The 27644-nt window shown below is 49.4% G+C and overlaps 1 protein-coding gene across 3 annotated transcripts in view; it reads right to left on the reverse strand.

Moving 5' to 3' along the window:
- Nucleotides 1-4569: 4569 nt before the first annotated feature.
- LOC140489241 (cytochrome b-c1 complex subunit 2, mitochondrial-like) overlaps nt 4570-27644 on the reverse strand; it is a 48954-nt gene continuing 25879 nt past the window's right edge. For all 3 annotated transcript variants that reach the window (XM_072588567.1, XM_072588568.1, XM_072588569.1), the window contains 7 exons: nt 26137-26194; nt 24374-24469; nt 22525-22724; nt 22273-22353; nt 12262-12338; nt 6997-7150; nt 4570-4845 (listed from right to left, as the gene is read on the reverse strand). In XM_072588567.1, coding sequence (XP_072444668.1) covers nt 4762-4845; nt 6997-7150; nt 12262-12338; nt 22273-22353; nt 22525-22724; nt 24374-24469; nt 26137-26194 — 750 coding nt within the window. In that variant the 3' untranslated portion in view covers nt 4570-4761. The remainder of the gene's footprint in view (nt 4846-6996; nt 7151-12261; nt 12339-22272; nt 22354-22524; nt 22725-24373; nt 24470-26136; nt 26195-27644) is intronic.

The raw sequence follows: 27644 nt of genomic DNA on the forward strand, positions 1-27644 counted from the left end.
ATGAGTATCTATGCACCAGCAACACTGGGGTCAGAGTAATAACAGGGCTGGACACCTGGGCACCACCAACACTGGGGTCAGAGTAATAACAGAGCTGATTACCTGGGCACCATCAATACTGGGGTTAGGGTAATAACAGTGCTGGGGTCCTGGGCACCACCAACAGAAGGGTCAGAGTAATAACAGCTGGGGAACTGGGTGCCATCAACTCTGATGTCAGAGTAATAACTGAGCTGAATACCTGTGAGCCAGCAACACTGGGGTCAGACTAATAACAGAGCTGAGCGCCTAGGCACCATCAACACTGGGATCAGAGTAACAACAGAGCTGGGAACCTGGGCACCACCAACACTGAGGTCAGAGTAATAACAGAGCTGAGTACCTGGGCTCTATCAATACTGGGGTCAGAGTAATTACAGAGCTGAGTACCTGGGCACCACCAACACTGGGGTCAGAGTAATAACAGTGCTGGGGCCGTGGGCACCACCAACACTGGGGTCAGAGTAATAACTGAGCTGAATACCTGGGCACCAGCAATACTGGGGTCAGAGGAAGAACAGAGCTGTGAACCTGGGCACTGTCAACACTGGAGTCAGAGCTGGGAACCTGGGCACCACCAACACTGAGGTCAGAGTAATAACAGAGCTGAGTACCTGGGCTCTATCAATACTGGGGTCAGAGTAATTACAGAGCTGAGTACCTGGTCACCACCAACACTGGGGTCAGAGTAATAACAGTGCTGAGGCTGTGGGCACCACCAACACTGGGGTCAGAGTAATAACTGAGCTGAATACCTGGGCACCAGCAATACTGGGGTCAGAGGAAGAACAGAGCTGGGAACCTGGGCACTGTCAAAACTGGAGTCAGAGTAATAATAGAGCTGATTACCTGGGCACCAGAAATACTGGGGCAGAGGAAGAACAGAGCTGGGAACCTGGGCACTATCAACACTGGGGTCAGAGTAATAACTGAGCTGAGTACATGTGCACCAGCAACACTGGGGTCAGAGTAATAACAGAGCTGGGCTCCTGGGCACCAGCAACACTGGGGTCAGATCAATAACAGAGCTGAGCACCTGGGCACCATCAACACTGGATTCAGAGTAATAACAGAGCTGGGGACCTGGGCACCACTAACACTGGGGTCAGAGTAATAACAGAGCTGGGGAGCTGGGCACTATTAGCACCAGGGTCAGAGTAATAACAGAGCTGAGTTACTGGGCACCATCAACACTGGGATCAGAGTAAAAACAGAGCTGGGGACCTGGGCACCACCAACACTGGGGTCAGAGTAATAACTGTGCTGGGGAACTGGGCACCATCAACACCGGGGTCAGAGTAATAACGTTGCTGGGGACCTGGACACCAGCAACACTTGGGTCAGAGTAATAACAGATCTGGGCTTCTGGGCACCAGCAACACTGGATCTGAATTTTAACTGAGCTGGGGTCCTGTGCACCACCAACACTGTGGTCAGAGTAATAACAGAGCTGGGGACCTGGGCACTACCAGCACCAGGGTCAGAGTCATAACAGAGCTGACTTACTGGGCACCATCAACACTGGCATCAGAGTAAAAACAGAGCTGGGGACCTGGGCACCACCAACACTAGGGTCAGAGTAATAACTGTGCTGGGGAACTGGACACCATCAACACTGGGGTCAGATAAATAACAACGTGAGTACCTGTGCACCAGCAACACTGGATTCAGAGTAATAACAGAGCTGGGCTCCTGTGCACCAGCAACACTGTGGTCAGAGTAATAACAGAGGTGAGTACCTGGGCACCATCAACTCTGGGGTCAGTGTAATAACCGAGCTGAGCACCTGGGCACTATCAACACTGGATTCAGAGTAATACCAGAGCTGGGCTCCTGGGCACACCAACACTGGGGTCAGATTAACAACAGAGCTGGGAACCTGGGCACTATCAACACTGGGGCGAGAGTAATAACAGAGCTGAGTACCTGGGCACCAACAATACTGGGGTTAGGGTAATAACAATGCTGGGGTCCTGGGCACCACCAACACTGGGGTCAGAGTAATAACTGTGCTGGGGACCTGGGCACCATTAACTCTGGGGTCAGAGTAATAACAGAGCTGAGTACCTGGCACCATCATCACCGGGGTTAGAGTATTAACAGAGCTGAGTAGCTGGGCACCATCAACACGTGGGTCAGAGTAATAACAGTGCTGGGGACCTGGGTACCAGCCATACTGCGGTCAGACTAATAACAGTGCTGGGGTCCTTCGCATCAGCAACACTGGGGTCAGAATAATAATAGAGCTGAGTACTTGGGCACCATCAACACCAGGGTCAGAGTAATACCAGAGCGGGCTATTGGGCACCAGCAACAATGGGGTCAGAGTAATAACAGAGCTGAGTACCTGGGCACCACCAACATTGGGGTCAGAGTAATAACAGAGCTGGGGACCTAGGCACTATCAACACCAGGGTCAGAGTAATAACAGAGCTGAGTACCTGGCCACTACCAACACTAGGGTCAGAGTAATAACAGTGCTGGAGTCCCTGGCACATCAACACTGGGGTCAGAGTATTAACTGTGGTGGTATCCTGGGCACCATTAACACCAGGGTCAGATTAATAACAGAGCTGGGGACCTGGGCACCAGCAACACTGGGGTCAGAGTAATAACAGAACTGGGGTCCTGGGCACCATCAACACTGCGGTCAGAGTAATAAGAGAGCTGAGTACCTGGGCACCACAACACTTGCGTCAGAGTAATAACAGAGCTAGGGACCTGTGCACCATCAACACTGGGGTCAGAGTAATAACAGAGTTGAGTACTTGGGAACCATCAACACCGGGGTCAGAGTAAGAATAGAGCTGAGTACCTGGGAACCATCAATACCGGGGTCAGAGTAATTACAGTGCCGGGGGCCTGGGCACCATAAACACTGGGGTCAGAGTAATAACAGAGCTGAGTACCTGGACACCACCAACACTGGGGTCACAGTAATAACAGAGCTGGAGGCCTGGGCGCCATGTGGGAAGCTTGTAGTCCCTAGTTACACTGTCCATGTCAGTGCCTTCACCAATTTGTGTACACATCATCATTTGTTGTTATAACTGTTGTGATGGTTTGAAATTTGGCTTTCTTGCATTTGTCCTGAACCGAGCACACTCGTTCAACATGCCTTCCTTTTTCAGTAATGTTCACACACTGTATTATGACCTGAATGTCCTTAATGTCAGTTCAGGCACAGTCGTCCTGTGGTTTGTTAATGAAGCCGATCCCTGTGACTTTCTCAAAGTGTGGTTGTGAAGTGTGGTCTCGCCAGTGTCATCCACATCAGGAGAGAAAGTATTCAAAAGACACACAAAAGGCCGAGAGTGATCGAGGGCAGAATGGCACCTGGCTCACAGTGGGAGGTCATGCCCCACCTGACCTTATACGGGAAGCTCGAGATAGGAACCACCTCCCCATTGGCAAGAGAAGGCAATTCACGTCCTTCTCTCTCTCTGCTACCCACTTCAATAAGAAGAATCATACAGTCAATACAACAAAGAAGCAGGCCCTTCGGCCCAACTCCTCCATGCTGACCAGGCTTTCTAGACGACACTTGACCGATTTGTCTGTGTTTAGCTCATATCTGACTAATCCTTACCTAACCATGTACCTGTCCAAATGTCTTTAGCTGTATGAGCCTCCACCACTTCCTTTGGCAGCTCATTCCACATACGCACCACCCTCTGTGTGAAAAGGTTACCCTCTCAGATCCCTCTAAATCTTTCCCCTCTCACCTTAAAAACTACGTCCTATAGTTTTGAACTCCCCTATCTTGGGGAAAAGATGTTGATTATTCACCCAGTCTCTGCTCCTCCTGATTATATGAACCTCTGTCAGGAGGTGGGTGGCACGGTGGCACAGTGGTTAGCACTGCTGCCTCACAGCGTCAGAGACCCGGGTTCAATTCCCGCCTCAGGCGACTGACTGTGTGGAGTTTGCACGTTCTCCCCGTGTCTGCGTGGGTTTCCTCCGGATGCTCCGGTTTCCTCCCACAGTCCAAAGATGTGCAGGTCAGGGTGGATTGACCATGGGAAATTGCCTGTAGTGTTAGGTAAAGGGGTAAAGGGGTAAATGTATGGGTGGGTTGCGCTTTGGCGGGTCGGTGTGGACTTGTTGGGCTGAAGGGCCTGTTTCCACACTGTAAGGTAATCTAATCTAATCGATAACCTCCCACACTCCAGTGAAGAATCCCTGCCTATCTCTGTAACCCAAACGCTCCAGTCTCCGTAACATCCTTGTAAACCTGTTTTTGAACCCTCTCCAGTTTAATGACATCTGTCTTCTGGCTGGGCAACCAGATTCACACAGAGTACTCCCCAAGTGGCCTATCACTGTCTTATATAGCCATACATGATGTCCCCACTCCTGTTACTCAACGCTCTGACCAATGAGGGTGGGTGTGAGTGAAGTCCCTTTCGGTCATGGCTGACCATGGGTTGCTACATCCTGCCAAATGCCTTCTTCACCCGCCCTGCATCTTGGTGACGGTGAGGGTGACGGTAGGTCTCTCTGAAAAAAAAAATCCAATAGAATCATTGCTCTTTTCAATCATTTAATTTGCAAGGAAGGAAAAACTAGAGGTTCCTTCAGAACGAAAAGTGATGCAATGAACACGTAACACTCAACACCAAACAAAGTCCAAACTCAACAAAGGGTCATATATCCTCCCATTCAAAACCTTTGAAAGATTAACTTTCAAACAATGAGTGATTGCGAAAGGTGATATCCTGATTAAAGTTCATCCAGGAAAGGTGTGCTGGTGAGTCTGCCACAGACGGCCATCGATTTGGTTCCTGAAGCAAACTTCTCGGCCGCCTGTAAACACAGAACAAGAAAAGGTAGGGCCTGGATTGACAAAACCCGACACCAGAGATTCCCCAGGTCGGACAGCTCCAGATCAAGGAGAAACCCAGACACTCCCTCAGGGTCTCAGGTCACCTCGATTATCTCTGCAGCTGACAGCCTCTTCTCCTGAAGCACGGCCAACGCTGTTTTTTGCTGAACTTAACAAGTTTTTCACAGGAAGCTGCCACAAACGGCACTCTGATATCAACCAAATGAACCATCAGTTTGTTGGTAGACTGAGGGAGAGAAATGTTGCCCAGGACAACAGTGATTGTTGCTTTTTATTTCTTACAAATAGCGCCAGGGGATCGTTTTAAACCTGCTCTACAGTCAGATGAGGCTTCAGTTTAATGTTCCATTAAAAGGATGACATCTTATCGAGTTTTGAGAAGATTAGTAGCTCAGGTTCTGGATGTAGGTTTGCCCACTGAGTTGGAAGGTTCATTTCCAGAACGTTTCGTCACCGTACTTGGTAGCATCTTCAGTGAGCCTCCCAAGGAAACACTGGTGGTATGACCCACGTTTTATTTAAGTGTTTAGGTTTCCTTAGGTTGGTGACATCATTTCCTGTGGTGATGTCATTTCCTTTTTATCTCGGGGTGGTAAATGGGATTCAACTCTATGTGTTTGTTGTTTGACTTCCCATAGGAATGCCACGCTTCTATCAACAAACACATTGACTTGGATCCCACTTTCCACCCCCTGAGAAAAAGAACAGGAAATTACATCACCACAGGAAATGACACCAGCACAAGAAATGATGTCACCAACCCAAGGAATCCGAAACACATAAATAAAAACTGGGCTACACCACCTGTGCTTCATCCGGAGGCTCACTGATGATGTTCCCTAGTATGGTGATGAAATGTCTGAAATCAAACCTTCCAGCTCAGCGAGCAAACCTACATCCAGCATGACATCTACTCACTGGAGCATGGAATAGAATGCCTAAATACAGAAAGAGGCCGTTCTGCCCATTGAGTCTGCACTGACCCACCCCAGAGCATCCCACTCAGTCCAAGCCCTCAACCCTATCTCCATAGCCCCAGATTTCCTATGGCTAAACCACCACACCTGCACATCTCTGGGGCAATTTCCCACGGTCAATCCACCTGACCTGTACATCTTTCGGCTGTGAGAAGAAACTGGAGCACCTGGAGGAAACCCACACAGACACAGTGAGGACATGCAAACTTCCCACAGATGTCAGCTGAGGCTGGAATTGAACCCGGCTCCCTGGCACTGTGAGGCAGCAGTGCTAACCACTGAGCCACTGTGCCACTCATTCCGCATTAATATCTGCATCATTGACATTTTGTACACAGATCCCTGGGGAGTAACTTGAACTCACAAGCTCTGGGAGGGAGTGAGGACTGCAGATGCTGGAGATCAGTCGAGATCAGTGTGGCGCTGGAAAAGCACAGCAGGTCAGACAGCATCTGAGGAGCAGGAGAATCGATGTTTTGGGCAGGAGCCCCTCGATGAAGGGTTTGTGCTCAAAATGTCGACTCTCCTGCTCCTCGGATGCTGACTGACTTACTGTGCTTTTCCAGCACCACACTTTTGACTCATAAGCTTCTGGGTCAAGGGTCAAACACGGCAGCCAAAACAAACCTTGTGAGTCTCTGGTCAATGACGCAAACTCAGTCTGGAAACTAATGCTGTGAAAGATCCTCATGGCTTCTCCCCAAATTAGTTCACATGATGATGACAACAACTGGCATCTTGTTTTTTAGATTAGATTCCCTACAGTGTGGAAACAGGCCCTTTGGCCCAACCTGTCCACACCGACCCTCTGAAGAGTAACCCACCCAGACCCATTTCCCTTTGACTAATGCACCTAACACTACGGGCAATTTAGCATGGCCAATTCACCTGACCTGCACATCTTTGGACTGTGGGAGGAAACTGGAGCACCCAGAAGAAACCCACGCAGACACGGGGAGGATGTGCAAACTCCACACAGACAGTCGCCCGAGGCTGCAATCGAACCCGGGTGCCTGGTGCTGTGAGGCTGTCGTGCTAACCACTGAGCCACCATGCCACCCCAGATTTGCCTCATGGTCCCTGAGAAACACTCAAAAGGCCTACATTAACGTTCCTGTCACAGTCTGCACTCACCTTTACCACATCCTTTTTACTAATCTCTTTGATCTGGTTGACAGCAGATATAGGTGAGATATAAGTCCCAGTTGTGAGAATCTGTAACCCCATCTCCTCCAGTAAGGCGTCAAGTGTTTCCATTGCCATCAGATTGTGAGCAATCAACTGATTCCTGTGCAATGAGGGAGAAGGAAAAACAACAGATGGGAAATGTCATTCCCAGAAGCAGAACTATTCACAATATAACCATCAATGACTTGGATGAGGGGATCAGAAGCAATATTCCCAAGGCTGCTCATGACTCAAAGCTAGGTGGGTTATGAGAAGGAAGCAAGGAGACTCTGGGGTGAAAGCGGAACCAGTCTGTTTCTGATTTCCAGCACCCACCGTTCTTCGGTTTTTATTTTTGTTTCGACTTCAGGGAGATCTGGTCAAAATGAGCAAACACTTGCAGGACAGCATGGCTAAATGTGAAGATCGAACGAGCAGCATCTTCATTAATTGCCGATCTATTGGGAAGGGTCGATGTACAAAGAAGGTGTCGTGTCCTTGTACACCAATCAATGACAGTAGACAGGAAGGTGCAGCAAGCAATGAGGAAGGCAATTGGTTTATTCACCTCCATTACAGTAGAGGTTGAGTTAAGAGGGAGGTATGTCTTGCTGCAGTTATTCAGGGCTTTGGTGAAATGCTATTGGGTCTAGTTTTGGCTCTCTCCCTCAGACAGAATACAGTTACCACAGAGGGAGTGCAGTGGAGGGTCACTCGGCTGATACTGGGGATGCCCCATGAGGAGAGATTGGTTCGACTGGGCCTGTATTTACTAGAGCTTTGAAGGATGAGAGGGTCTCTGATTGAAACGTACAAATTCCTAAGAGGGCCGGGCAGACTTGATGCAGGGAAGAGGTGTCCCCGAGTTGAGGGGAGTCTAGAACCAGGGGACCCCATCTCAGGATGTGGGGTTGGCCATTGAGGACTGAGATCAGGGAACATTTCTTCATTCTGAAGGTGGTCAGCCTCTCACAGGAGGCCAGGTCACTGAACATATTCAAGAAAGTGGTGTGTATGGAACCGGGCAGCACGGTGGCTCGGTGGTTAGCACTGCTGCCTCACAGCATCAGGGGCCCGGTTCGATTCCAGCCTCAGGCAACTGTCTGTGTGGAGTTTGCACATTCTCCCCATGTCTGCGTGGGTTTCCTCCGGGTGCTCCGGTTTCCTCCCACAGTCTAAAGATGTGCAGGTCAGGTGAATTGGCCAGGCTAAATTGCCCGTAGTGTTAGGTGCATTAGTCAGGGGGAAATGGGTCTGAACGGGTTACTCTTCAGAGGGTTGGTGTGGACTTGTTGGGCCAAAGGGCCTGTTTCCACACTGTAGGGAATCTAATCTGATCAAGCTGCCAGAGGAGGTGGTGGGGTCGGGTACAATTATGACATTTAAAATCATCTGGATGGGAACTTGAATAGGAAGGAATATGCTAGCAAATGGGACTAGGCCAGATTGGGAATCTGCTTAGCTGGGACAAGGTGGACCAAAGAGTCTGTTTCTGTGCTGTATGACTCAAAAAAGATTAAACATTTTCTGGATATTAAAGGCTTCAAGAGGTAAGGGTGGCAAGTAGGAATATTGAGGTAGAGGATCAGCCATGTTCCTATTAAACGAGAGGAACACGTTCCAAGGGCTGAATGGTCTATGCCTGCTCTTAGTCTCCATGTAAACATTCCCTTGAGTTTCGAAAGGGTGCTGCAAACTGTGGCATCAAACCAGAGATCGGGTGTGGCGATTTAGACTGGGTATCAGGGTGGACCCCCCAAGGATTGAGGATGGCTTGCTTCCACTCCAAAGCAGTGGGCTCTGAGATGGTAACAAACTCTGCCCCCTGTCAGGCAAGGTGGTATTGCAGGAGAGGGGTAGCTGGCGGGTTTGGAGGATTGTAGGATCCCTCCAATGACCTCTCTCTGCACGGTGAAGCCTCTCAATGGGGTTGATGCCTTCCGGAAAGAGCTTTCTCCATCTCGTTCAGTCATGAGCCAGGGCCTCCTGTCAGTCGATGATCTCTTCAGGGAAGCTGGGCGGAAATCACTGAGTTTCTTTTTTATTCATTTATTAGCGGTGGGTATCACCCGCTGGGCCAGCATTTATAGCTCGCTAGTTCCCTCTGAAGAAAGTGGTGGTGAGCTGCCTTCCTGAACTGTTGCTAATCTTGGGAATTCCAGGATTCTGACCCAGTGGCACTGAAGGAGCGGTGAAGTATTTCCTGGTCAGGATGGTGGGGAGGGGAACTTGCAGGGGGGTGGTGTTCCCATGTACCTGCTTGCCCTCGTCGTTCTCGATGGAAGTGGTCATGGGTTTTGGAAGGTGCTGTCGAAGGACCTTCTGTGAATTTCTGCAGCGCATCTTGTAGAGAGATACCCACGGCTGCGACTGAGCTGGGATTAGACGCTTGTGGGTGCACTGCCAATCGGGTAGGGGGCTGCTTTGTCCTGGATGGTGTCGAGCTCCTTGAGTGTTGTTGGGGCTGCCCCCATCCAGGCCAGTGGGAAGAGTGTTCAGTCACACTCCTGACCCGTGCCTTGTGGATGGTGGGCGGGATTTGGGGAGTCAGGAGGTGAGTTACTCACCGGCCTCCGATCTGAACTTGCGGCCACCGTGTTTATGTGACGCCAGTCCAGTTGAGTTTCTGGGACAAAGTGAGGATTGCAGATGCTGGAGATCAGGGTCGAGGGTGTGGTGCTGGGAAAGCACAGCAGGTCAGGCAGCATCTGAGGAGCAGGAGAGTCGATGTTCCGGGCATAAACCCTTCATCAGGAAGGTGGTGAAGGGCTTCCTGAGAAAGGGCTTATGCCCGAAACGTCGATTCTCCTGCTCCTCGGATGCTGCCTGACCTGCTGTGCTTTCCCAGCACCACACTCTCGACAGTTGAGTTTCTGGTCAATGGTAACCCACAGGATGTTGATATTGGAGGATTCAGTGATGGTAACACAACTGTATGACCATTATCTGCCTGGGAATCTCCTGCTGTGACTGAGGTCATAGTCGTGACATTGCTTTGGGAAATCTGATGTCAGGCAGATGATCAACATGTACCCTACCCCGTGGAGATGGTTTCCCGTGATGAGGAGCTTAGTGTGAGAGAGGCTAGGGCGTGAGCAAGCAGGATTAGAGAGGACGCTGTTCCAGAACCACCTGTCCTCTCACTGCAATGGTGGAGGTCCCACCAGTGATATGTCTTCAGCGCTCCAAGGTCATTGAGATACCAAAGTAATAACCTCATTAAGTTATGTCAGAAAGAGGTAGAGTGGGGGCAGGGCGGTGAAAAGACTCCACATTAACAGACAAAGGGATATTTGATGCAGCACATTTTGAGTTTTGCTGCAAAAGACAAATGCAAACGCTTTTTTAGGGGGTTTTTCTCCTTGTGTCTCTTCGGGACCGAAACGAGAGAGTCGGGGGAGCGGTAGATTATGCTGCGTGAGGTGAAGGGGTCACTGATTGGTTTGTGAGCTGACTCTAGGCAAGGCGTTGCCATGGAGACTGGGAATGATTGTTCATCCTACAACCCGATCCCCCATTTCCCCAGACTCTCGTTGATTTTGAACATTTCCTCGACTTGTTCTTTATGGTTTCAGAACACAGGTCTTGACCTTGGTGGTGGGCAAGTTGTTGGAGGGAATCCTGAGGGACAGGATGTACATATATGTGGAAAGGCAAGGACTGATTCGGGATAGTCAACATGGCTTTGTGCATGGGAAGTCATGTCTCACAAACTTGATGCAGTTTTTTGAAGTAACAAAGAGGATTGATGAGGGCAGAGCAGTAGATGTGATCTATTTGGATTTCAGTAAGGTGTTCGACAAGGTTCCCCATGGGAGACTGATTAGCGAGGTTAGATCTCATGGAATACAGGGAGATCTAGCCATTTGGATACAGAACTGGCTCAAAGGTAGAAGACAGAGGGTGGTGGAGGGTTGATTGTCAGACTGGAGGCCTGTGACCAGTGGAGTGCCACAAGGATCGGTGCTGGGCCCTCTACTTTTTGTCATTTACATAAATGATTTGGATGCGAGCATAAGAGGTACAGTTAGTAAATTTGCAGTTGACACCAAAATTGGAGGTGCAGTGGACAACAGGATCTTGATCAGATGGGTCAAAGGGCTGAGAAGTGGCAGATGGAGTTTAATTCAGATAAATGCGAGGTGCTGCATTTTGGGAAAGCAAATCTTAGCAGGACTTATACACTTAATGGTAAGGTCCTAGAGAGTGTTGCTGAGACCTTGGAGTGCAGGTTCATAGCTCCTTGAAAGTGGAGTCGCAGGTAGATAGGATAGTGAAGGCGGCGTTTGGTATGCTTTCCTTTATTGGTCAGAGTATTGAGTACAGGAGTTGGGAGGTCATGTTGCGGCTGTACAGGACATTGGTTAGGCCACTGTTGGAATATTGCATGCAATTCTGGTCTCCTTCCTATCGGAAAGATGTTGTGAAACCTGAAAGGGTTCAGAAAAGATTTACAAGGATGTTGCCAGGGTTGGAGGATCTGAGCTACAGGGAGAGGCTGAACAGGCTGGGGCTGTTTTCCCTGCGGCGTCGGAGGCTGAGGGGTGACCTTATAGAGGTTTATAAAATTATGAGGGGCATGGATAGGGTAAATAGACAAAGTCTTTTCCATGGAGTCAGGGAGTCCAGAACTAGAGGGCATAGGTTTAGGGTGAGAGGGGAAAGATATAAAAGGGACCTAAGGGGCAACCTTTTCACACAGAGGGTGGGACGTGTATGGAATGAGCTGCCAGAGGATGTGGTGGAGGCTGGTACAATTACAGCATTTAAAAGGCATCTTGATGGGTATATGAATAGGAAGGGTTTGGAAGGATATAGGGCAACAGCTGGCAAATGGGACTAGATCGGGTTGGGATATCTGGTCGACGTGAATGGGTTGGACCGAGGGGTCTATTTCTACGCTGTACATCTCTAGGACTCTATAAGGATTTACCAATCCACAGAGAGATTACACCACACCCACTCAGCTTTCTGTGAGGGGGGTTGTGGGTCATGTTGTCAGGGGAACTGCAGGCGGGAAGGTGGAGTTAAGGCGACAGTTATGTCAGCCATAGTCTCATTGAATGGAGAGGAGTGTTCAAGGGGTTGAATAGCCTAATCCTGCTACTAAATTCCAGAGCAAAGTCACTTTCCAGTCTTTACTACAAAGCATGCTAATTTAGGCACGCCAAACACAACATCCTCTCTTCACATCGGAATCAGATACTGGATATAAGCAGGCCCTGTACTTACTTTCCTCTCTCGATGTCTTCCTCGCTTATCTTGCCATCAGCTACATGTTTGACATGTGACACAGCGGCATTGATAACCTGCAACATCAAACTCATCGATCAGAGGAAACATGCATTTTTATTCAGCCGACAGGGAGATGCGCTCAATCCCAAACTGGGAATATTAGGCAGGAGCTAGAGTCAGAGAGGTATACAGCATGGAAACAAACCAGGACCTGGAGCTCCCGGCCCAGAGGTAAGGACACCGCCACTGAACTACAGGACCATGCCCAGTCCGATTCTGACTGCAATGAGCAGTCGCTCAGGCAAACATCCCACCAAGGGTCACTAGGCAGTCAGTGGGAATTGTCCCTACACCGTTCCCACTCCCACCCCCCCCACCCCCCACCAAACCTCTGGAGTATTAGCTGAGATTCCTCAATGACTCGTGCAGTGGCAATACCTCAATATTACCACACTCACCCCCCTGCCCCAGAACCTCCAATCAGTTGGGATTCTAACCCCCAAAATGCTGGTCAATTAAGTTCCCCATGAACTGCACAGTCTGTTAGGAGTCTCCTCTGCATACCTAAGCTCTGGTCAGCCTACGCTGACAGTTATTTACATCTCTAAACTGTGTGAAGACACTACACAGCCATTCCTACGCCCTCCTGTCGTTGTATATCCACAGTCCTCAGGAACCGGCCTGTCTGAAGAGTCATAGAGTCATAGAGATGTACAGCATGGAAACAGGCCCTTCGGTCCAACCTGTCCATGCCGACCAGATATCCCAACCCAATCTAGTCCCACCTGCCAGCACCCGGCCCATATCCCTCCAAACCCTTCCTATTCATATACCCATCCAATTGCCTTTCAAATGTTGTAATTGTACCAGCCTCCACCACATCCTCTGGCAGCTCATTCCATACACGTACCACCCTCTGTGTGAAAACGTTGCCCCTTAGGTCCCTTTTATATCTTTCCCCTCTCACCCAAAACCTATGCTCTCTAGTTCTGGACTCCCCGACCCCAGGGAAAAGACCTTGTCTATTTATCCTATCCATGCCCCTCATGATTTTGTAACCCTCTATAAGGTCACCCCTCAGCCTCCGACACTCCAGGGAAAACAGCCCCAGCCTGTTCAGCCTCTCCCTATAGCTCAAACCCTCCAACCCTGGCATTGTAATTCCCTTTTTTTCGCATGTCCCTAATTCTCACCTCCCACTTCAGCGGAATATTTTCTGGGAGACACGGGCTCCAGCATGAAGTTCCCATCACCCCCCAAAACAAAGGAAGAGTGTATTCTGTGTGCGGCCTGCCCGATCAAACTCCTTCAATTCAATATCTATCAGGAGGAAGCCATTCAGCTCCTCCTGGCTGCTCCACAATGGGGAGGCACCGGTGTTGGACTGGGCTGGACAAGGTCAGAAGTCACACGATACCAGGTTATAGTCCCAACAGGTTTATTTGCAATCACAAGCTTTCAGAACAAGCAGCGTTGGGACTGTAACCTGGTGTCTTATGACTTCTGACATTAAAATCATGGCTGACCTGATTGCGACCTCAAATCCACACTCCTGCACCCCCACGTTGAACAAGAATCTATCTACGTGCACCTTATGGGTATTCCGGACTCTGCTTGCAACACCTTTCAGGCAGAGTTCTCGCAGTGAACTATTTTCATCGACTCTCTGTTTTAACCGGGTGACCCCTGGGTTTTAAACATTGGCCCCTAGATCTAGATTCTCCTCCAAGAGGGGACAGTCTCTCCACATTCATCCTGTCAAGAGACTTTAGGATTTTATGTTTCAATGAATGCTGCCTCTTACATTTCTAAACAGACAAAAAAAAACTGCAGATGCTGGAATCTGAGGTAGACAGGCAGGAGGCTGGGAGAACACAGCAAGGCAGGCAGCATCAGGAGGGACAGGCAGGAGGCTGGAAGAACACAGCAAGGCAGGTAGCATCAGAAGGGACAGGCAGGAGGCTGGGAGAACACAGCAAGGCAGGCAGCATCAGGAGGGACAGGCAGGAGGCTGGAGGAACACAGCAAGGCAGGTAGCATCAGGAGGGACAGGCAGGAGGCTGGGAGAACACAGCAAGGCAGGCAGCATCAGGAGGGACAGGCAGGAGGCTGGAAGAACACAGCAAGGCAGGCAGCATCAGGAGGGACAGGCAGGAGGCTGGGAGAACACAGCAAGGCAGGCAGCATCAGGAGGGACAGGCAGGAGGCTGGAAGAACACAGCAAGGCAGGCAGCATCAGGAGGTGGAGAAGTCGATGTTTCTGGTGTAACCCTTCTTCAGTTCTAGAGAAGATATCACATTAATGCTGCAATATAGTGTGCTTTCTCCATGGTTCAGCCAGGCTACAAGAAGCTTTCTGATTCACATCTGGTACATTTTGTCCCAAATGTTTGAGCTTGAATTGGGTAGGTTTCTAATTGTTGCTTGGAAAAATGTTCCTTGTGTCTAAACCTTATTTCCTGACCTTAATTTATATTGTCTGCAAGTGTGGTAGCTATACCTTCCGTTCCCTCATCTAACTTGTTTACAGAAATTAGAATCATACAGTGCAGAGAGAGGCCATTCGACCCATCGGGTTTGCACCGGCCCTCCAAAGAGCATCCCACCCAATCCCATGACCCCACCCTATCATCCTGCATTTCTCAACGGCCAATCCACCTGACCTGCACACCTTTGGACTGTGGGAGGAAACCCACGCTGACACGGGGAGAATGTGCCAACTCCACACAGACAATCTCCCGAGGCTGGAATCGAACCCAGGGCCTTGTTGCTGTGAGGCAGCAGTGCTAACCACTGAGCCATCCAGTTATAAACCATTGAGGTCTCAACAATGATGCTTGTGGCACACCAATTATTGTGTCTGATTGGCCTGAAAGACACCCTTTTGTAGCTACTCTCTGTTTCCTGTTAGGTAATCCCTTATATGATGAGCTTTTATTCTCGACAATATCCTTTGATGTGGGCCCTTATCCAAGGTGGGACAAACATCCGCATCAGATACCCTGGACTAAAACATAGAACAGTCCAGCACAGTACAGGCCCTTCAGCCCTCGACGTTGTGCTGGCCCTTTATCCTACTCCATGATCAGACTAACCTACATGCCTTTCATTGTATTATCTTCCTTATGCCTGTACAAGAGATAGGATGCTCTAAACCCTTTAAATTTGGGAACATGAGTTTGTGAAATTCACAGCTGAACGAAGATTCACTGAGCTGTCTGGCTGACACAGACTAGACGATATGCAAGGCTAGGGGCAGCTGTCTGGACCGAGGGTTTATCTTGTAAATACACCACACGCACCTCAGCGAAACACACTGAACACCAGCCTGCAGAGCAAGCAACTGAGAGCTGACAAAATACAAAACCATTCAACGTTTAATCGCTTTGCTGGGACACAGAGAAACAGAACATTCCACACCATTGTTCCCACAAGCTAAACGTGCTTGCCTCTGAATGTGAAGGCTTTACAGTTATCAGTAAAACTTTAACATCCATCCATCCAAGAGAAACACTGGATATTAAAAATTATTGCTGACTAAGGCCCTCGAGTCCTTCGAAAAGAATAAAACTCCCGGAAGCGACGGCTTACCGGTCGAGGTTTATTCCGCTCTTTGGGACTTGATCGGCCAGGACCTGCTGGAGGTGTATGTCAGTATGCTTCGGGCAGGTACCATGAGTGAATCCATGAGGAAAGGCATCATCACCCTCGTCTACAAGCGGAAGGGGGAGAGGGAGGAAATTAGAAATTGGAGACCGATCTCACTGTTAAATGCAGACTACAAAATCTTGTCAAAGGTCATCGCCAACCGGGTCAGGTCTGCTCTGGGATCGGTGATCCACCCGGACCAAACCTGTGCTGTACCGGGCAGGAAGATCTCTGAGAGTCTCGCACTCCTCAGGGATACGATCGCCTACGTGCAGGACAGGGGGGTGGACACCTGCCTCATGAGCCTGGACCAGGAGAAAGCCTTTGACAGGATATCGCATACATATATGAGGGATGTCCTCTCCAAAATGGGCTTTGGGGAGGGAATCGGAAATTGGATCAGACTGCTCTACACCAACATTGTCAGTGCAGTCTCAATCAATGGGTGGGAATCAGATAGCTTCCCTGTAAGATCTGGAGTCAGGCAGGGATGCCCCCTCTCACCCGCCTTGTTTGTGTGTTGCATAGAGCCATTTGCCGAATCCATCAGGAAGGATGCGAGCCTGAGAGGGGTGACTATTCCTGGCAGCGGGGGCCTACAGGTTAAGGCCTCCCTGTACATGGATGACGTCGCTGTTTTCTGCTCGGATCCGCTGTCCGTGCACAGACTCGTGTGCATCTGCGACCAGTTCGAACGGGCCTCGGGGGCCAAGGTAAACCGAGGCAAGAGCGAGGCCATGCTCTTCGGGAACTGGGCCGACCAATCCTCTATCCCCTTCACCGTCAGGACTGACCACCTGAAGGTGCTGGGTATTTGGTTCGGGGGGGCTGGGGCGTGCGCCAAGACCTGGGAGGAGCGGATCAGGAAGATGAGACAGAAACTAGGCAGATGGGGGCAACGGTCGCTCTCCATCGCGGGAAAAAACCTGGTCATCAGGTGTGAGGTACTCTCAGTATTGCTATATGTGGCACAGGTCTGGCCTATCCCCAGGACCTGTGCTGCCGCAGTCACCCGGGCCATCTTCCAATTCATTTGGAGATCAAAGATGGACCGGGTCCGAAGAGACTCTATGTACAAAGACCGGTGCAATGGGGGAAAAAACACGCCCAATGCCACCCTCACCCTGATGGCCACCTTTGTGTGTGGCTGCATCAAGCTGTGCGTGGATCCCCAGTACGCAAACACCAAGTGTCACTACGTACTGAGGTTCTACCTGTCCCCGGTGTTGCGAAGGATGGGCCTGGCCTCGCTGCCGCGGAACGCTCCGAGTAGTTGGACCGTTCCGTATCACCTGTCCTTCGTGGAGAAATTTATGAGGAAAAACACCTTAGACCACAAGTCCATCAGGAAGTGGTCAGCACGTAGCGTCCTTGAGACCCTTCGGGAAAAGGAGAGGGCGGATCCTGTCGAGCGGTTCCCTGAGCAGACTGTCAAAGTCATTTGGCAGAACGCCTCATCGCTAGAACTTTCCAACAAGCACCAAGACGTGGCTTGGCTGGTGGTGAGAAGGGCTCTGCCTGTGAGATCCTTTATGCACGCCCGGACTCTCTGCCGCACTGCACGCTGCCCTCGAAGTGGCTGCGGGGGGGACGAGACTGTCACACACCTCCTTCTGGAATGTGCCTATGCAGAGGAAGTCTGGAGAGGAATGCAGTGGTGCTTGTCGAGGTTCGTCCCGAGCAGCGCCGTGACGCGGGACTCCGTGCTCTACGGCCTGTTCCCCGGGACTCACACCGAGACGAACATTAACTGCGCCTGGAGGATCATCAACTCGGTGAAGGACGCTCTCTGGGCGGTCCGAAACCTGTTGATCTTCCAGCTGAAGGAGTTGACCCCGACCGAGTGTTGCAGACTGGCACATTCCAAGGTCCAAGACTACGTGTTGAGGGACGCGCTGAAGCTTGGGGCAGCTGCCGCCAAGGCGCGGTGGGGAAAGACCACCGTGTAAGATCGGCCTGCCTAAAGAAGAACAGGGGGCCTGTGCAGTCATTTGGGCTCTGCTGACGCCTCAGCTAAAAATGTAATCGTATCGACCTATAAATAGGAATGATTACTCTGTTTCGGTATGCAAACAAATGGAATGTTTACAGATGTATGACATGTCCAACTGTACAGATCATCAAAGTATTTTATGAATAAAGTATATTTTTGAAATTAAAAAAATTTAAAACTATCGCAAACCCATTCACTTTGATCGGAGAATCATTTCCACCTCAACCAGTATTCAGGTGCCTTGTTCACCCCAGAGATGAGGAGCTCAGTCATCAAATCCAGATTTGGCAGGAGATATGGGGAACCGGCAGGTGGTATAACTGGGGAACCCACAATCTCGCATTGGGGGTCGGATTCAGCAAGAGGTTCGGCCAGAGTGTGGAGAATCAACCCCAGCCAGTCGCAGTGAGTCACAGACTGTAACCATCATGGACTCAGGAAAAGGAAGAGGCAAAGAAAATGATCTTCTCGTCCACCAATCTCCACATACCGATGAGAAGCGACCGGAGAGTTGAGAGACAGACCGGGGCAGTGCCAATGATTAGATTCCCTACATTGTGGGAACAGGCCCTTCAGCCCAACAAGTCTACACCGACCTCCTGAAGAGTAACCCATCCGTACCCATTTCCCTCTGGCTAATGTACCTAACAGTACAGGCAATTTAGCATGGCCAATTCACCTGACCTGCACATCTTTGGACTGTGGGAGGAAACCGGAGCACCCAGAGGAAACCCACGTAGACACGGGGAGAATGTGCAAACTCCACACAGAGGCTGGAATCGAACCCTGGACCCTGGCACTGTGAGGCAGCAATGCTAACCACTGAGACTCCATGCCATCCATACCATGATGGTCCAGAACTGTCTGACCCAACTGAAGTCACTTCAGGGGGGGTCACTGAGGGCCACTGAGACTCTCTGTCCCAGCTCAGTTAGATAGGATTGGAAGGGTAGGCTTTGGGGCTGATGGTGCAGGGCACCCTCCTGAGGGAGGGAGCAGGATAGGGCCCCAGGATTAGCATTTTCTCTGTCTCTCTCTCTCTGTCTCTCTCTCCTTTCCCCTGACACCCAATGATTAACAGCTCTCTGTAATTTTAAACTAGCCAGAGATGCAAGGGTTAACTGGATTACTAGCGAGCTGGCAGATAAGTCTCACTTGGCTTGATCCGTAACATTGGGTTTCTTGAAATATTCATTTTCTTTTTCAGTTATTGTACATATTTTCAATTTCGGGAGAAAGTGAGGACTGCAGATGCTGGAGAGTCAGAGTCGAAGAGTGTGGGGCTGGAAAAGCACAGCTGGTCAGGCAGCACCCGAGGAGCTGCAGAATCGACATTTCGGGCATAAGCCCTTCATCAGGATGCTGCCTGACCTGTTGTGCTTTTCCAGCACCACACTCTTGACTCATCAGGACAGACACAAGAATGTCAAAACATCAAAGGGAACCACAATTCACACCGCACGAGACACCTGTTTACTTTGCTTCTCATGCTTTATAAGTTCATCAGGAGAGCAAAGTTTTGTTTTGTTTTAATAAAATCAAGAGGCTTTACCTCTGAAGCATCTGCCTCCTATGTTTTCCACCACACCACACCTCACGACATACACCCAGGGTCTGTACCAGGGAGCTGGTGTACCAAAAAAGCACCCAGCACTCCCTACTCTCACCAAATGTTTTCTGGAACTTCAAATACACAACATCCACTGATAGACCCTTCATCCACAGCATGAGTTAGCTCCTGTAGGAACTCCAGTAGATTGGTCAGACATGATTTCTCTGTCTGAAAAACCATATCGACTCTGTCTGATTACCTTAAGCTTAGCCAAGTGCCCTGTTAAAATTTTTTAATAACTCGATGGTGGATGTTAAGCAAACCAGCCTGTAGTTTCCTAGTTTCTATCTCCCTCCCAACTTGAATAAAGGAGTTTCATTCACTACCTTGCGATCCAATGGGATCGTCCCTGAATCAAGGGGCTTTGGAAAATGGAAACCAATGTATCACCGATCTCACTGGCCCCTTCCTTAAGGCCCTAGAACGAAATTCATCAAGAATCGGACACCTTGCGGCTCACAGCTCCAACAGTTTGCTCAGTACCACCTCCCCCGGGTGACTGTGACTTTTCTGACTTCCTCCCTCCTTCCAATTCTTGATTTATCGCCCATTCTAGAATGGTACTGTCCAGGGAAAGCTGATGGTAAATACCTCTTCAACTTCTCTGCCCTCTCATCATATTCCATTATTAATTCCCCCAGTCTCACCTTCTATAGGACCAATGCCCACTTTGTTAATACTTATCTCCTTCAAATATTTACAGAAACTCTCACTATCTGCTTTTAGATTTCTGGCTAGCTTTCTGTCATACTCTAAATTCTCTCTCTTTATTAATATTTGGGCCATTTTTTGATTTTTTTTGCCTTCTGTCAAATCTTCTGACCTGTTTTTCCACAATTATATCCTTTTTCTTTCAGTTTGATACTCCCTTTCACATTTCTAGTTAATTCTGGATTACATGGTGAAGAGGGAGGCTACTTGGCCCAGTGGCTCTTTGTTGTGAGTGAGCATTATGACTGAGAACCTTTCCGTCATGGCCGTACACAATTCTCCAGTTTCAGATGACAATCTCATTCCCTTCCCCAGTGTATATTAAGCTGTGATCCACGGGGTGTTCGGTTCCCGATGAATTTCATTCTAGGCCCTTATGGAAGGGGCCAGTGAGATCGGTGACACATTAGTTTCCATTTTCCAAAGCTGTGTACAGTATTCCAATGTGGTCTCATTGAAGTCTGATTCCATGTCCCTAAAGATTTACCAACTTGATTCCTGGGAATGGCAGGACTGATGTAGGAGGGGACATTGAGTCAGTTTGGATCGTATTCCCTGGAGTTTTGAAGAATGAGGGCTGATCTCATAGAAACCTATTCAATTCTAACAGGTCTAGATGCAGGAAGAATGCTCCCAATGGTGGGGAAGGTCAGAACAGGGGTTAACGGTTTAAGGATAAGGGGTATACCTTTCAGGACTGAGGTGAAGATACCCAGAGAGTGGTGAGTGTGTGGAAATCGCCATCACTGAAAATGGCTGAGATCAAAGCATTGTCTGTTTTCACGAAGGGATGTGGAGGTGCCAGTGTTGGACTGGGATGGACACAGTCAGCAGTCACTCGACACCAGGTTATAGTCCGACAGACTAATTCAAAACCAGCAGCTTTCGGAGCCGAGCCTCTCGGCGCACCTTCACCTGATGAAGGAACGGCGCTCCGACAGCTTGTCGTTCCAAATGAACCTGTTGGACTGTAACCTGGTGTCGTGTGACTTCTGATTATTTTCAAGAAAGGAGGTAGATAGAGTTCGTAAAGCTGAGAGGATCAAAGAAATAGATGGAGAGGGTGAGATGAGGGTATTGAGCTCGATGATCAGCATTACAGCATGCTTGAGGGGCTGAATGGCCTATTCCTGCTCCTATCTTCTATATTCCGAACTTTCAGTTCAATCATGGAGAAAGCTCACTGTGTTGCAGCATCAGTGAGACTTCTTCCCCTGTCACTGCACTGCAATCTCCAACCTACAGCATAAACTGTACTGGGTCTTCCAATCAGCATTCTGTACATAAAAGCAAATTACTGCGGATGCTGGAATCTGAAACCAAAAGAGAAAATGCTGGAAAATCTCAGCAGGTCTGGCAGTATCTGTAAGGAGAGAAAAGAGCTGACCTTTCGAGTCTAACTGGCTTATGCTTTGACAAAGGGTCAGTTAGACTCGAAACAGCTCTTTTCTCTCCTTACAGATGCTGCCAGACCTGCTGAGATTTTCCAGCATTTTCTCTTTTGGTATCAGCATTCTGTACATGTGTAATCATAGAATCCATACAGTCTGGGAACAGGCCATTTGGCCCAACACCGACCCTCTGAAGAGTAACCCACCCAGACCAATTCACCTGACTAATGTACCTAACCTACACACCCCTGAACAGCATGGCCAATTCACCCTAACCTTCATATCTTTGGATTGTGGGAGGAAACTGGAGCACTCGGAGGAAACCCACACAGACACGGGGAGAATGTGCAAACTCCACACAGACAGTCGCCTGAGGCTGGAATCGAACCCGGGTCCCTGGCGCTGTGAGGCAGCAGTGCTAACCACTGAGCCACCCTAAGTTGTGAAGGGGAGACAAAAAGATAGGTTCAGTGAGTGGGAACTGACAACCTTGGAACGACCAACGAGAAGTGTGGAAGGGTTGGAGCAGCGTCCTGATGTTAGAGGGGTGACTTTATTCCAGTCAGAGGTGTGCATTTGGCTAACATAATCAATTCCACTTCACACATTGTGGGGCCTACCCGGTTTGTAGAAGACCAGAAGCTTGTACTCACATCAGCTGCTGCCTCATCCTGAGAGATGGTGTAAACCCCAAACAGACCAGAGTCTTGGTAACTCACATTGAAGGCAGAGGCCTGGAGGGGAAGGGAACAAATGAATAGAAAGAAACTTGCATTAATATAGCAACTTTCACACCACCACAAGATGCCTCAAAGCACTTTACAACCAACCGTGTTCTCCTCCTTCTGCAGAGTAGTCATCTGACAAGTGCCCCCAACCCCCAGTGACGAGACGTGGTAACTCACGGTGAAGGGCTGTGCCGTGCTCTTGCTTACGGCCTGGGTTAAGGTGCTGGTCATCCCGCTTCCTCTCTTGACGTGGGGTCCCACCCCCAGCACCTGCTGCAGCGCGGTAAACGCCAGAGACTCCTGTGAGCTCAGAGCCTCACCCTCACAGACCACGGCGGCGTGCACCAGTGGCTCAGAGGTGCCCTCGCGGTGCTCACCTGGAACGAGATGTGAAAGTAAACACTTGGCATCATTATCACTGACTCACCAACCTGGGACTGCCATAGATGGGGGCACCCGTGACATTGGAGGGGGGGGAGGGAGGGGGGTTTGAATTTAAATTGTGTCGGGGGGGGTATTCTATTCCTGCTCATTGATGGAGGAACTGTTCTTACACGTGGGTTTGGGTGGGCAGCTATTTGACTGCAGGGAGCATCACAGCCAAGCCAAATCCAGCCCTGAACAAACCCTCCTCTCCCTGGTGAGTGTGGGGAGGGGGGAATGTAGGTACATGGGCTGGGCAGGTGTGGTATCTTACAAACCCCCATGCCTCCCCTGCTCTAAACCACACCCCACCTGAGGTAGCTAATAGCCAGCGGGCAGTGTTCCTCTCGAGGCCGGAGAGCAGGATACGGAGGGTAGATTTCAGGAGCACGTTTTGTCGCGTCAACGAGGAGGGGCCCTGTCGAATGTCAGGGAGCCCGGTAACACTGATGGGCGAGAGCACCAGAAACAACGCTGGGGCAAGGGACGCTGAGGAAGAACAAAGTCATGCTCACAACAATTTCTGTCCCCGAACGAATGGTGCAGCCAGAGTCAGCGCAAACTCTCAGGACCAACTTGAACATTGACAGGGAAAGGACAGGGACTAATGGACAGGTATTCCAAAGGGATGCAAGAGAAGGTGTATGGGGCCGAATGGCCTTCTGTGCTGCATCCCTCACTGATGAGACCAAACATTGCACAACACCAGATTATAGTCCAATGGGTTTGTTTGAAAACACTAGCTTTCAGTGTGCTGCTGCCTCATCAGGTAGCTAGTGTTTTCAAATAAACCCACTGGACTATAATCTGGTCATAAAGTGCGGTGCTGGATTTGCACAGTCAGTCAGGCAGCATCTCAGGAGCAGGAGAGTCGGCTTTTCCAGCAGAAGGCCTTCATCAGAAATGCTGTGTGATGTTTGACCTTGTCCAACCCAGTCCCAACACTGGCAACTGCACATCCTGATGAGGCCAACAGCTTGGTCAAAGCCTTTAGGGAGAGTCTTAATGAAGGAGACACTGAGGTTAAAGAGATGGAGGGGTTGAAGGAGGGAGTTCAAGAATTTCGACTCCAGATGGTTATCGACGGTGAGAACAATGAAGATAGGGAGGATACACGAGGCTGAATTGTGAAGGTGCAAGGATCTGGTTAGGTGATGGGGCTGGATGGGATTGGCGACACAGAGAGGTTGCCAAGGGATTGACGACAGGATGTTGCTGCATTGACAGCAAGTATCGGCCAGCGAGGACCGAGGGAAATGGGCAAACCAGACAGACCTCAGTATGGGTTTGGGCAACGTGAGCTGATGTTTACGGAGGGTGGAAACTGGAGACTATTGGGATAGCCTGGAAAAGGAGGATTGGGCGAGGGCTTCAGCAGCTGACAAGCCGAGCCAGCCGGCATCACCAAATTAACGTCTGGGAACATGCGTAAAAACATGAGGAACCGAGCAAGAGGGGCTTGAGTCTACAAAACCGTTGGGAAAGTGTATCAGATGCTGAAAGCAGGGCTCAGGGAGGTGAATCATTCCCTGGTCACCATCACCAACGTCCAGGGAATGAACTGAAGCCAGTTCTCGGCCTGTCTGTTCCAGGCTCTGCTTACCTCCTCCATACAGGGCCTTAGGCCCAGCCTGACCATAGCCAGACGCCTTGCCAAACAGTTGCTGGGCTGCCTTTGTTAGCTGGCTGAGAGTCATCCCTAAAGGGACAGATAAAAGAACATTCCAGTCAACAAAAGATGGGGGAGTGAGGTACAAATCACCGGGGAATTATAACGTAGGACAAATAAACCCTCCAGGCTGACAGTGATTGAGCACGGTCTCAGATCAGCCTCGTTCGGTCACCTCATCAAACACCCAGCTCAAAAACAGTCCACTTCCTCCATTTTGAAACTGATTACGTTTATCAGCAGGCAGCCCTCAGTTTCATCCTCCAACCATTCAGGTTTCAATGGGAACAGTGGGGGTGGAGCTATGAACGTGTCACCATGTTAGTCATCCCGGAGATCCAGGGTTCAAATCCCACGAGGGCAGCGAGAGGTTATGGGACTTAACTCACTGAACAAAACTCTGGAATTGAAGCAATTGTTAATGGGAATTAAGATCCTATCTGGTTCACTAATGTCCTTTAAGGAACTCATTGAATGCTTACAATTCATGCCATTCAACCCATCAGGTCCATACTGATCCCCCAAGAAGCATCTCACCCTATCCCTGTAACCCTGCATTTCCCATGGCTAACCCACCTATACCTGCACATCCCTGGACACTATGGACAACTTAGCATGGCCAATCCACCCTAATAGGTACATCTTTGGATTGTGACAGGAGAATGTACAAACCCCACACAGACAGACGCCCGAGGCTGGAATCGAACCCAGGTCCCTGGTGCTGTGAGGCAGCAGTGCTAACCACTGAGCCACCATACCACCCCAACCTGTATCCTTAGCTGGCAGGGAAAATACACTGGATAATCCAACCCAGAGTTCAGGACTTTTGGAGCCTAGTTTGGTTAAAAGCTAGTCTCAGGTTATGAGGTCAGCGACTTCCCTGAGATCTTGGCTCCCAGTCAGAGGAACAACATCTTACAGCGAGATCATTCTAAGTTGCAAAGAACACTGAGGCCGATTGTATTCAATCTCTATTCAATAGCACACTCCTCCTGTTTCAGGTAGGTGCTGGAATCTGTCCTGAAAACAACAAATGCTGGAGATCACAGCGGGTCAGACAGCATCCGTGGAGAGAGAGCATGCCAACCTTTCAAGTCCAGATGACTCTACGTCAGAGCTGACGTGTGGAGGGGGCAGCATTCTTGCTACAATTTGGGGCAATGGTTGGAGTGCTAGGGGAGAAAGGATGCTGATCATGCTGATTAAGTGATATTAGCTCACTCATGCACAAATGTGCATCAGGAGAAAGCTGCCCCATCTTTCGATAAGATCACGGACTCGATGTTTCGGTCTCGAACCCCTAGTTATAACTGCCAGCTAAAAGCCTCTTCAGATCAGGAATCTTGAGCTCTCCAGCTAAACCTCTTGAGTCTCTCTCGCCTTTTAACTCGAAAGGAACTCAGTATTTGCACTGCTTGGGAAAATATGAAGCATTTGTTCTTACAGAGGACGGTAAACTAATGCTTGTGTATAAAGTGAGCAAGGAGACAATAATCATCCGAGAGGAATTTCTTCAGAATGATTTCCCTGCCCCTTGATGAAAGTTGCATGGAACACCGCAGCACGACAGTTACCCCAGGGTTACCCCAAGGTACCCCAGGGTTATCAGAGATCCCTATCGCTCAGATACCTATGCAGCACTGTGACGTATTACATTAAACACAGGCTCCCTGTTTAGAATGATTACACATATTTACCTATTCCCACTATTGCCATCTGTCCAACACAGAAATGCTTCTTCACATATTTATGTAGCTGCAGAAGGGAGATAAGATATACAAACGTTATAGGAATACGTGTATTTAGAAAGAAAACACTATACCTCCAACCAAACAGCAGCGATGAAAGCTAGTGTCAGACTGGATGGGTTAGACTAAACGACTTTGAATGGAGAGGTAACCCAGTCACAGTTGTGTGGCTCGAAGGGCCACTCTCTGAGGTCTTCCTGCCCAAGTTAAATGGGGGTCCATTCAGTTATCGGACCCTCCTGAAGCCTCAAATGCATGTATATCGAGTCTTGTACAAGTAAGAGATGCGTTGGGGTTTGTTTGTTTTAGATTAGATTAGATTACTTACAGTGTGGAAACAGGCCCTTCGGCCCAACAAGTCCACACCGCCCCGCCGAAGCGTAACCCACCCATACCCCTACATCTACATCTACATCTACATCTACCCCTTACCTAACACTACAGGCAATTTAGCATAGCCAATTCACCTGACCTGCACATTGTTGGATAGAGTCAAACTCCTATCTTTGTTTGTTTCTTCATATGTTACTGAACTGCATCAGTGACTATGTATCATAGAATCCCGACAGCGTGGAAACAGGCCATTCGGCCCATTGTCAGAGGGAAGCTGGGGTGGGTGTCCGAAACTGGCTTTTCATGCTTCCTGCAATGGTTCAATTCCCTGACATTCTGAGCCCTTTGCTTCTTTATTTCAAAAATACACTTTATTCATTAAAATATCGTTATCAATGGGGTTGCACGGTGGCTACGTAATTATTTGCATCAGGCACTCCCCCACAGTGATGAATTCCCCACTGTCACCAGTCTTTAGCGAATGAAGTTTAGTATTGTTGATATACTCTCTTCCCCAGTCTTCCATCGGCAGAAGGTACAAAAGTCTGGAAATATGTGCAGGTAGATAACCCTTTATCCGAAAGTCACAGGTAGATAGGATAGTGAAGAAGGTGTTTGGTATTCTTTCCTTTATTGGTCAGAGTATTGAGTACAGGAGTTGGGAGGTCATGTTGCGGCTGTACAGGACATTGGTTAGGCCACTGTTGGAATATTGTATGCAATTCTGGTCTCCTTCCTATCGAAAAGATGTTGTGAAACTTGAAAGGGTTCAGAAAAAATTTACAAGGACGTTGCCAGGGTTGGAGGATCTGAGCTACAGGAAGAGGCTGAACAGGCTGGGGCTGTTTTCTCTGGAGCGTCGGAGGCTGAGGGGTGACCTTATAGATGTTTACAAAATTATGAGGGGCATAGATAGGGTAAATAGGCAAAGTCTTTTCCTTGGGGTAGGGGAGTCCAGAACTAGAGGTCATAGGTTTAGGGTGAGAGGGGAAAGATATAAAAGGGACCTAGGGGACAACCTTTTCACACAGAGGGTGGTACGTGTATGGAACGAGCTGCCAGAGGATGTGGTGGAGGCTGGTACAATTGCAACATTTAAGAGGCATTTGGATGGGTATATGAAT

The sequence above is a fragment of the Chiloscyllium punctatum genome, chromosome 18 (genome assembly GCF_047496795.1).
Source record: "Chiloscyllium punctatum isolate Juve2018m chromosome 18, sChiPun1.3, whole genome shotgun sequence".
Lineage (NCBI taxonomy): Eukaryota > Metazoa > Chordata > Chondrichthyes > Orectolobiformes > Hemiscylliidae > Chiloscyllium > Chiloscyllium punctatum.